The following is a 12264-nucleotide window of genomic DNA, read 5'->3' on the forward strand; positions in this document are numbered from 1 at the left end:
TTTTTGTGGTGTAAATTTTAGATGACTAAATAAAAGTTAAAGTTTATTCTTGTGTTGCATTTATCAAAACTGCTGTAATTGACTTCTTTGTATCGGGTTATTCATCAATTTCTTTTCCCACCTCAGCCCATCTTTCCCTTCATTTGATGGGTCTAAAATTGGGATGAACACAGACTATTCTGAAGTGGGCCACCCACCACTTCTTCGCCCCCTCATTGTTTTATTTAATTGTTTTGTTAACAGGCGTTCCCCTCGCATTGCTATTCCTGAATCTCTTGCCCTGGCCCTTTTTTTCTTGGCCAACTATAAATTGGATTTTAAGTTGTAACTTGGTTTCTGCGTGTATTAGGCTTCGATTCTATATGCCCTTGTGGATTTTCAGCTAATAGCCACAGGTGCTTCCATCAGTTGTAACTTTCATGTCTGCATATACTGTCTTTGCTTCTCTAGCGAGGGTGGCCAGACTTGTGTTTTGCATTTATTTCCCCACCGTATATCCTGTGCCTGTAAATCCAGATCTCTAATTGTTGATGAGGTAAATTGCAGATTGGCGAGAGCTTTTAAAATAGCCTGCAATCAGTGAAACTGACAAACTCTGACTTTTCTGGGTACTATCGCTGTTCCCTCATCTGTGTAAATTCCCGGAGACCCATTATCCGGATGAACAAGTGAATACGACAAAGAAGCTTGGAGATCACATCACCAACTTGTGGCAACTGGGACCCCTGCCTTGTAGGCATGAGGGCTTGTGATTTTATACAAAGAGCTGAGACTTGAGCTCTGTAAATGTCATTTACTGTAAAATGTTCAAAATTTAAATTAAACAACAAAAAAAAAAATCGCAGTTAACTACCCCATTAAATGTTAGGCCTTGTTGGATTCGGTGTAACTGGGATTTTAGCAGCATATTGACTGCTGAACAAACATTCTGGCCTTGAAAAACAAATTTTAATTTTGTGGTGTCAAATTTCTCATTACAATGAGAAACTTATGCTTTTTAATATTTTTTAAGTTCATATTTATTTCAGCTTTACCGTATACCCATGTGAGAACCCCAATCATTGTTTTGCTCCAACATTTTAAAGTGGGGAGAAAAGCAGCTTTCATTTCCTGCTTTCCTGTCTGAGCATTCTGTAATGTGGTTGGCTGCTTAGACAGCTTGTTGACGTCACAGCAGAGCTTGCTACGGAGTCCCCATTATATTGCACTGAAATCACTTGCGTGCTTGTCAAAAGGCAAACTTCTCGCCAGAGATAGAGATCTTTGTGGGCTGCTTTCTTTGGGGCCAGCAGCCAACACCTTTACTTTGCTGCTGATCACAAGTTCCGGGCCATTAAATCTTGCTTCCAGTGGACACCCGATCATAACTCGGTTTATTAAAAAAAAAAAAAAAATTCTAACCTTCCCTCTGGTTCTTTTGCCAAGTAATGAAGCTTAGGCTACAATGTTAATTTGGGCTTTTTTTTTGCAGCTTTGATTTTTTTTTAATTGGCTTACGATGCGTAATGTATAATATCCCCAGCTATTCACTATATAAATGATCTAGACAAGGGAACGCGATGTAATACCTCCAAGTTTGCAGATGACACAAAGCTGGGTGGGTGTGTGTGCTGTGAGGAGGATGCAGAGAAACTCCAGTATGATTTGGACAGGTTGGGTGATCGGGCAGATGCATTATAATGTGGATAAATGCAAGGTTATCCACTTTGGTGGCAAAAACAGGAAGACAGATTATTTTCTGAATGGCAATAGATTGGGAGACGGGGAAGTGCAGCGAGACCTGGGTGTCCTTGTGCACCAGTCGCTGAAGGTAAGCATGCAAGTGCAGCAGGTGGTTAAGAAGGCAAATGGTATGTTGGCCTTCGTAGCGAGAGGATTTGAGTACAGGAGCAAGGATGTCTTGCTGCAGTTGTACAGGGCCTTGGTGAGACCACATCGTGAGTATTGTGTGCAGTTTTGTTTGCCTTATCTGAGGAAGGATGTTCTTGCCATGGAGGGAGTGCAGCGAAGATTCACCAGACTGATACTGGGATGGCAGGAGTGACGTATGAGGAGAGATTGGGTCGATTAGGCTTATATTTGCTAGCATTTAGAAGAATGAGAGGGGATCTCATTGAAACTTATAACATTCTAACAGGACTAGACAGACTAGATGCAGGAAGCATGTTCCTGATGGCGGGGGAGTCCAGAACCAGGGGTCACAGTCTAAGGATAAGGGGTAGGCCATTTAGGACAGAAATGAGGAGGAATTTCTTCACCCAGAGAATGGTGAACTTGTGGAATTCTCTGTCACACAGGGCAGTTGAGGCCAATTCAATAAATATATTCAAGGAGGAGTTGGATATATTTCTTAAGGCTAAAGGGATATGGGGAGAAAGCATAGACAGGGTACTGAATTTGGATGATCAGCCATGATCTCATTAAATGGCAGAGCGGGCTCAAGGGGCCGAATGGCCTACTCCTGCTCCTATGTTTCTATTAAGATCATCCCTCCATCATAAGATTGGAAGTGTGAATGGTAGGTGTTCCGTTCCATTCGCAACTCCTCAGATAATGAAGCAGTCCCTGCCCGCATGAAACACGACCTGGATGAGATTCAGGCTTGGGCTGATAAGTGGCAAGTAACATTTGTGCCACACAAGTGCCAGGCAACAAGTGAGAGTCTAACCACCGCCCCTTGATGGTCAACAGCATAACCATTGCCAAATCAACATCCTGGGGGTCACCATTGACTAGAAACTTAACTGGACCAGCCTGATAGTGACTACAAGCGCAGGTCAGAGACTGGGTATTCTGTGGCAAGTGTCTCTCCGCCTGACTCCCCAAAGCCTTTCCACCATCTACAAGGCACAAGTCAGGAGTGTGATGGAATACTCTCCACTTGCCTGGATAAGTGCAACCCCAACAACACTCCAAGCTAGGCACCATCCAGGACAAAGCAGCCTGCTTGATTGGCACTCCCTCCATCACCAGTGAACTGACTGCAGTGTACACCATCTACAAGATGTAGCAACTCACCAAAGCTTCTTCAACAGCACCTCCCAAACCCGTGACCTCTACCACCTAGGACAAGGGCATCAGGTACGTTCCCATCACCTCCAAGTTGCACACCATCCTGACTTGGAAATATACTGCCATTCCTTCATCGTCGCTGGGTCAAAATCCTAACAGCACTGAGAGTACAGGTACCTTCATTGTACGGGCTGCAGTGGTTCAAGAAGGTGGTTCACTACCACCTTCGAGGGCAATTAGGGATGGGCAATAAATGCTGGGCTTGCCAGCGATTCCCAGGAACGAAAAAAGAAATATTTTAAGGGAACTGATGGAACAGCTAGTGCACTGGCGAATAATTAAAGTTCAGTACCTAAACATCGGTCCTGGTTTTCTCAGTAGATCAAGTAGTTGACCTACATGCCCAAGAAGCTCCCAGATTTAACTGCTGGTATATGTTGCTTTAACTGATCTCAGCCAGGGTAATGGTATGGCCATAGTAGGGAAGTGAAAATAGGCAAACTTTAGTTGTGCTCTGGGTTTAGGATCGGGATGGGAAAATTGGGCAGGTCTCCCATGTGGCTCGGGTAAAGGATGATTCTTCCCATGCTGAATAACTGTTTAACTCTTGCACAGGAATAATGATTTGAGGGAATCCAGTTCCTATGGAATTTCAGCATGCTACCACTTTCAGAAGGAGACAAAATTGGCAAGAAAAATTGCAGCCCCATTTTCACAAAACTTGTGTGGAATTCAGTGTCCTGAAATATTGAGATTACTCAATTTCCATAGTGTCTCATTTTATGTAATTGCAGGAGTTACCAGAACTCCTGGCCATTACTGCCCTAGTAGCTATCTGTATTTAATGCAATCATTTAACCATGAATGTGTAATATTAAAAAAAACATTTATTTACAAATTGAAGTACAACGGGAATAGATAAACAGTAATGGTTAAGTACAAGAGAAAGTATATGCAATTTGAAAATAAAAATTCTCACCTAGGCAATAGTCACTTATTCTAAATCAAATACTATGCAGAGATGGGCTTTAAGCTGAGATGTAAAGCTAAGTGCAAATTAGTAACTGGAGGTATTTACATGCATGAGATAGTTTTATAATAGGATAAGTTCACCATAATCTTAAATGTAACTATACAAAGTGTATAAAATGCCTTGAAGTTGTATACAGACAAATAATGATTGACCCTTTCAATACAAAAATATACATTTTTGAATAAGGAATCTAACATTCTGTAAGTTACAAGTTGTCGAAGAACCAAGTCCTGCTGAGACCTCCATCACGAGGAGATGCTGTGCTGAATATCAGTGGCAGTGCAGCTGCTCAATTTCAGTTATTCTGTGAAGTAATTATGCCAGTATCGTGCGTGTCCAGGTCATGCTCCTGTAGAGAGAACACAATGCAATCACTAGAGCACTGCAATGCATTTGACAGGATTTCAATAGGGCACAATGCATATATTTCTTTAATAGTTCATAATTTTAAAAAGGGCTTTGACAGCAGGACTCTTTTTTTACAGCTTGTCTTCACTGCAAGTTTTTAAATATTAAAATTTTACCTGATTCAGCTTCTTAAATTCCACCACCTGGAAAAAGATGTGCTCTAAAATTTCTTTTGCATCTCGACTATCTTGTCTATTTGATACACCAAGAATGTCACCACACTTTCGAACATAGAATTCAAGATCATCATCAGTACCTGAAAACAACAATCAGTGTTCATTTGATTTGGTTAACAAACTGTAAGCTGTTACTGTGCACTTAATATAGCAACATCTCACTATTACACCAGCAGGAGTGAAGAATAGGATATGTAGAAGAGGATAATCTTCCTAGGTGAAGGTAAGCAAGGTCAAATTTGCTCCAAACTATCATGCCTGACAATGGAAGATAGAAACATAGAAGATAGGAGTAGGCCATTCGGCCCCTCGAGCCTGCTCCGCCATTCAATGAGATCATGGCTGATCGTCCAAATTCAGCACTCTGTCCCTGCTTTCTCTCCATACCCCTTGATCCCTTTAGCCTTAAATATATCCAACTCCTTCTTGAATATATTTAATGAATTGGCCTCTACTGCCTTCTGTGGTAGAGAATTCCACAGGTTCACCACTCTCTGGGTGAAGAAATTCCTCATCTCTGTCCTAAATGTCTTACCCCTTATCCTTAGACTGTGACCCCTGGTTCTGGACTCCCCTGCCATCGGGACATCCTTCCTGCATCTAGTCTGTCTAGTCCTGTTAGAATTTTATAAGTTTCAATGAGATCCCCTCTCATTCTTCTAAACTCCAGCGAGTACAAGCCCAATCGACCCAATCTCTCCTCATACGTCATTCCTGCCATCCCAGGTATCAAGTCTGGTGAATCTTCGCTGCACTCCCTCCATGGCAAGAACATCCTTCCTCAGATAAGGCGACCAAAACTGCACACAATACTCAAGATGTGGTCTCACGAAGGCCCTGTACAACTGCAGCAAGACATCCTTGTTCCTGTACTCGAACCCTCTCACTATGAAGGCCAACATACCATTTGCCTTCTTAACCACCTGCATGCTTACCTTCAGCGACTGGTGCACAAAGACACCCAGGTCTCGTTGTACTTCCCCTTCTCCCAATCTATTGCCGTTCAGATAATAATCTGCCTTCCTGTTTTTGCCACCAAAGTGGATAACCTCGCATTTATCCACATTATACTGCATCTGCCATGCTTCTGCCCAAATCATACTGGAGTTTCTCGGCATCCTCCTCACAGCACACACGCCCACCCAGCTTTGTGTCGTCTGCAAACTTGGAGATATTACATCTAGTTCCCTCGTCTAGATCATTTATATATATTGTGAATAGCTGGGGTCCTAGGACTGATCCCTGCGGTACCCCACTAGTCACTGCCTGCCACTCGGAAAAAGACCCGTTTATTCCAACTCTTTGCTTCCTGTCTGCCAACCAGTTCTCTATCCAAGTCAGTACTTTGCCCCCAATCCCATGAGCCTCAACTTTACACGCTAATCTCTTATGCGGGACCTTATCGAAAGCCTTCTGAAAGTCCAAATACACCACATCCACTGGTTCTCCCTTATCTATTCTACCAGTTACATCCTCAAAAAATTCCAGATTAGTCAAGCACGATTTACCTTTTGTAAATCCATGTTGACTTTGTCCGATCCTGTCACTGTTTTCCAAGTGCTCTGCTATTACATCTTGTATAATGGACTCTAGCATTTTCCCCACTACCAATGTCAGGCTTACCGATCTATTACTCCCTGTTTTCTCTCTACCACCTTTTTTGAATAGTGGGGTAACATTAGCTACCCTCCAATCCATGGGAACTGTTCCAGAGTCTATTGAATTTTGGAAGATGACCAGCAATGCATCTACTATTTCTAGGGCCACTTCCTTAAGTACCCTAGGATGTAGATTATCAGGCCCCTCAGACTGATTTTGTAACCTAATGCCTGAGTCAAGCAGGCCCACTGTATGTAAACGCATCATTCATTAACCAGTTAGCCTGGCTCATTAATGGGAACTGCAGGGGTTGACCTGTTGCTGGGATTCTCTCTACTTGACTGCAGTTAATCTGTAAACTAAAGCCCTAATGTGCAGAGTGGTCCTGACAGTGCAAGGTTTCCTTTTTACTTTTTTTTTAAGGGTATAAATAACATTGCCAGGGTCAACCACAGGGGACACATGTAGACCAAACCAGGTTCCTTCCTTAAAAGGACATCAGCAAACCAGTTTTTATTACAATCCAGAAGCTTGCATGGCTTTTTTTCCCTGGTGCCAGCTCGAATTAGCAGATTTATGGATTAAGTGTCACAACTTGCCATGTTGGGCTTGAATTCATAACCTCTGATACTCTGCTGGTAAACTTCATTCTTTTAACTGGTTAAACTCCAGCAGCACTTCTGTAAACCCTTGGAGGGGCTATTATCAATCTTCTGTCTGAACTTGGATAAGTGGGATGTGCATTCTACATTGGGGAAACAGAAACTCTGCCTCTGTAGCTTTCTTAGTACCTTGGTTTGGAAACTGGTGATGGCTTTCCAAAATATCTGACCAAAAGCTGATACAAATGGGAATGGTAGCGTAGTGGTAATGTCACTGGGCTAGTAATCCTGAGGCCTGGGCTAATGATCCAGAGACGTGAGTTCAAATCCCACCATAGCAGCTGGGGAATTCACTTAATTAAATAAATCTGGAATTAAAAAGCTAGTATCAGTAATGGTAACCATGAAACTATTGGATTGTCATAAAAACCCATCTGGTTCACTAATGTCCTTCAGGGAAGGAAATCTGCCGTCCTTACCCGGTCTGGCCTATATGTGACTCCAGACCCACAGCAATGTGGTTGACTCTTAACCTCTGAAATGGCCTCAGTTTTAACAAACCGCTACGAAACACAAGATGAATGAAACCGGACGGATCAACCTCGGCATTACGGACACGTCAACAGCACACCCAGCCCAGTCGACCCTGCAAAGTCCTCCTCACTAACATCTGGGGACTTGTGCCAAAATTGGGAGTCACACACCATCCTGACTTAGAAGTATATCGCCGATCCTTCATCGTCGCTGGGTCAAAATCCTGGAACTCCCTCCCTAACAGCACTGTGGGAGTACCTTCACCGCATGGGCTGCAGCGGTTCAAGGCAGTGGCTCACCACCACCTTCTTGATGGCAATTAAGGATGGGCAATAATTACTGGCCTTGCCAGCGACGCAGACATCCCATAAACAAATTAAAAAAAATCCTGAGAGGATATTATATCTGGACATATTAATTCACACAAAAACAGAGGAATTCAACTATAGATTAGAGAACAATCAGAAAAAACAGCAGATGTTCAAAATGTAAAACATATACTTGAGAACAGTGGCTTAGAAATAAGAAAAAATTAGACAATTACAAAATAAATTATTTGCTCACATTTGTTAGTCAGCTGAGCAAGTCTGACTTTCTCAGATGAAAATGTTTCGTCAAGATCAAAGAGGTCCAAGGTCGGTGCTGGCAACTCTCGAAAGGAGGGAGGAAAGACCTGTCGAATAATAACAATGAATGTATATGCTCCTGTACCGCACTACAGTAGACGTCACCCAAACTGATAAAATTAGAATGGTGCAATTTTATAACTGGCAATGCTTTGTATTTTTGATGTACAAAGTAGATCTTGCAATCTCAATACACTGGACTTAACATTACACTCAGCACATTGTCACCATGATAGCCTTATGACCACAAGAGTGCTGGATTACTATCAAAGTGGCAATATTGCCACCAGGACACCTGTTGCAACACTACCATTCTCAGAGTAAATAATATTCACTTTCTTAACATCCCAACATTTTTACCATCACTTTTGTGATGATGATAAGACAACCGGGTGCAGGTTTTCTTATATTGCTGATTTTTAAAAAATCACTGAGGGGAATCAGTGAATCACCATATCGAGAACACAGCGTAGCATAACAGAAAGCTCAGGTCATCACATTTGAGGATCTCATTTGCATTTGATGGTGCACCCATGGCTGTTACAAATATTCTGTTCTGTAGCCTGCGGATTTGTACTTACAGCTGGCTGCAGTGTAGGGAGCGGGGTTTCAAACTGAGGTTGTATCAGTTGAAGTGATTCATGTTTCATATTCAGTTGTTCATATGCCCTGGAAACACAAACACAGTGAAAATCTAGTAAGATGGCAATGGTGGCTATAGCAGTACAATAAACATTGCAGATTTTATGAAATAAAGTGATCCAGCTATCACAAAAAAGTGTTTTAATTATCCACACTTCACTAGGACCTACATTTCAGCAGTTCATTTAATATTCTCTTCTGGTTTGCAAAATAATTTTGTTTCAGCCATGATTTTCAACTACTAAAGTAGGCAAGGTGAGTAAATTCAGATACCAAGGAACTTTAAATAAGTAAAAATAAATGTTTTAATAGCATAATTTCAGGAAAGAATCTTACTCTATGAAGGATGCAGCATATATGCTTATTGAGCTGGAAAGGAAATTATATTAAATACTTATTTAAAGTTCCTTGGTATCTGAATTTACACACCTTGCCTACTTTGGTTGTTGAAAATCATGGCCGAAACAAAATTATTTTGCAAAGCAGAAGAGAATATTAAATGAACTACTGAAATGTAGGTATTTAAGTCATAGACTCTATGACTATGACATACATTTCATCGCAAGGCAAATAGTGCTTCTTAAAATTTGCAAGCAGACTTGTTGCTGTGTAAGTTTTAAGTTTGACATGTAATAATTCCAAACGATTAATTACATAATTTAAAAAAAATTGTCCTTACTTTTTGTTTTTTCCCATGCCACGTACTATTTCCTAGCAGAGAGAATGGGCAGACAACTTCACTCCAAGTCTTTGAAATGCTGCTCCAATCGGCTACTTTAGAAGGAGGATAAGTTGTTTCTCCGAGAGCAATCTGGGTTGACATTCCAACTTTTCCCTGCTCGGTCCCTACCTGTACAGTATCAGGAATACATCATGTGGGGAATTATGGACATGTCAAGCCATATCCTCCCATTCTGTGGTGCAACACATTAGTACCCCAATGTGCTGACAAGCTGGACGACCACTCAACTAGTTCAATCCAGTTACCTACCTGGAATAAAGTTGTCTGCCCATTCTCTCTGCTAAGAAATAGTACATGGCATGGGGAAAAACAGAAAGGAAGTTAATGGTTATTTAAAAAAAATTATACAATTAATCTGTTATTTTAAATTCTACCCTCTCGTTCTCCTACTTAAAATCCGTATCTCAAATATACAATAATTTTGTTTTCAACGAGTTTTATCTGATACTTACGTGATAACTTTTGGAAGAGCCATTGTGTCCAGTTTAAAGACCGACATGTCAAATAGAGTGGTAAAATCTCGTGGGTTTTCATCCCCTTCCTGCAGACATACCCTGAGTCTCTCAGACAGTTTAGCTGTATCTGGAAGCATGGTGTAATCTGAAATCTTAAGATGATTGAGTTTCTTCATCAATAATACAAAAAGAGTAACAACACAAAACAAAATAACTTTATGTTTTTCATTCAATTAAATAACACCAATCTTTATGCTTTAATAAATAACAAGTGGTTGCTGACATGGGTACACATTCTGTTCTAGCAGCAGATACATTTAAAAGTGAAACACACAGGTCCCTCTAACTACACGCCCCACCCCAAATTTGTATTTTTCAGTTTCCATTTTTGTTCTGTGCCCCCCGGGTGTCACAGTGAACAGTGATGATCAACTAGGTTCCTCCTGTGTATAATGTGATTAAGCTAAAATTGATGCTGTACTATAGTGCTGTCCCAACAACTTACATTTATATAGCGCGTTAAACGTAGCAAAACATCCCAAGGTGCTTAACAAGAGCACTATCAATAAAAACATTTTTGACACCAGGCCACAGGAGGAGATATCAGGGCAGATGACCAAAAGCTTGGTCAAAGAGGTAGGTTTTAAGGAGCATCTTAAAGGAGGAGAGAGAGGTAGACAGTTTTAGGAAGGGAGTTTCAGAGCTAGGGCCAAGGCAGCCGAAAGCATAGCCGCCAAAGGTGGAGTGATTAAAATCGGGGATGCGCAAGAGGGCAGAACTGGAGGAGCGCAGAGATGTTCAAGGCTTGTAGGGCTGGAGGAAGTTACAGAGATAGGGAGGGGCGAGGCCATGGAGGGATTTGAAAACAAGGATGAGGATTCTAAAATTGAGACTTTGCTGGACTGGGAGCCAGTGTCGGTCAGCAAGCACAAGGGTGATGGGTGAACGAGACTTGGAGCAAGTTAAGATACGGGCAGCAGAGTGTTGGGTGAGCACGAGTTCATGTAGGGTGGAAGATGGGAGGCTGGTCAGGAGAGTATTGGAATAGTCGTCTAGAGGTAACAAAGACATGGATGAGGGTTTCAACAGCAGATGAACTAAGGCAGGGTTGGAGTCGGGCGATGTTATGGAGGTAGAAGTAGGCAGTCTTGGTGATGGAGCAGATATGTCAACAAGTTTATCCAGTGAGGGTGTGAAAAGTGCTTCATAAATGCAAGTTTTTCTTAATTAGTGATTCCTATAGCAATAAGTCTTATGGATTTTCAGGACAACTATTTTCTCATACTGTATTGAGCGCATAGTTATCTAGTTTTTAAAAAAGGAATGCAGCATTTCCCACTATTTACTCCAAATAACTAGTTTACCTCTGGATCTTCTGCATCGATTTGGTTCAACTGGATTTCATTTGTAGTCAGCCATTGAAAAACAACATCCTGAGACAAAAGGAACAAGAGATGGAGAATCAGCGATTGGTCATAGACTTTATTTTCTGAATGCATATGATCAGGCACTTTCAAAGACTTGTGGGCACTGGTGGATAGATCACTTAAGCCACCAGCATGTTGTGCAGTTGTAAAGAGGGCAAATCTCAGAAAGTGATTCTGAGTTTGTACAAAGTGCCGGTCCAGCCCCACTTGAAGTATTTTACGATGCTGGTCATTCTATTATAAGACACCCAGGCACTGGTGAGAGTGTAGTGAATGGCAACTGAATTGTTAACTGGGATTAGGTAGCTGAGTTATGAGGACAGGCTGCAGAAGCTGGGAATGTTTACATTGGAGAAAGTCGTCTCAGATGATCATGTAGGTCTCAAGATTCTAAAAGGTATAGATAAGATAAACACAAACACATTTAACACAAACGGGGGCACATCCTTAAACTTAGAATAGGGAGGGTAAAAAGGCAGCTTAGACTTAACTGCTTAATGCAGCGAGGTGAATTATGGATTGGATTGCCAAGGGAAGGGAAGCAGTGTGGCTGACTGTATTAGCAAATTCAAGAGAGCTGAATCAGGAATAAAAACAGAAAATGCTGGAAATACTCAGCATCTGTGGAGAGAGAAACAGAGTTAACATTTCAGGTCGATGACCTTCCGTTCAGACGAAGGGTCATCGACCTGAAACGTTAACTCTGTTTCTCTCTCCACAGATGCTGCCTGACCTGACGAGTATTTCCAGTATTTTCTGTTTTTATTTCGGATTTCCAGCATTCACAGTACTGTATTTTGCTTTTGTAGAGCTGAATAAGGACCTGGTAACAAATCTGATAGAGGAGGCATGACAGATTTTGTGAGCTCCTCTAGACACTGGGACCAGCCAGACAGACCACGCTGATGGCATCAACACCCGATTGTGTCCAGACATGATAACTCATCACTGCTGGAACCGTGGTTAAAAAAATTAACTTTTATTTAAAATTGTCAAAATACTATATTT

At 41.6% G+C, this 12264-nt stretch overlaps 1 protein-coding gene across 2 annotated transcripts in view; it reads right to left on the reverse strand.

The window, feature by feature from the left end:
* Nucleotides 1–3879: 3879 nt before the first annotated feature.
* ift52 (intraflagellar transport 52 homolog (Chlamydomonas)) overlaps nt 3880–12264 on the reverse strand; it is a 38303-nt gene continuing 29918 nt past the window's right edge. For both annotated transcript variants that reach the window (XM_086005671.1, XM_086005670.1), the window contains 6 exons: nt 11194–11262; nt 9827–9981; nt 8572–8659; nt 7929–8037; nt 4570–4709; nt 3880–4394 (listed from right to left, as the gene is read on the reverse strand). In XM_086005671.1, coding sequence (XP_085861797.1) covers nt 4341–4394; nt 4570–4709; nt 7929–8037; nt 8572–8659; nt 9827–9981; nt 11194–11262 — 615 coding nt within the window. In that variant the 3' untranslated portion in view covers nt 3880–4340. The remainder of the gene's footprint in view (nt 4395–4569; nt 4710–7928; nt 8038–8571; nt 8660–9826; nt 9982–11193; nt 11263–12264) is intronic.

This window comes from Somniosus microcephalus, chromosome 13 (genome assembly GCF_052327205.1).
Source record: "Somniosus microcephalus isolate GS21.2 chromosome 13, FLI_Smic_1.0, whole genome shotgun sequence".
Classification (NCBI taxonomy): Eukaryota; Metazoa; Chordata; class Chondrichthyes; order Squaliformes; family Somniosidae; genus Somniosus; species Somniosus microcephalus.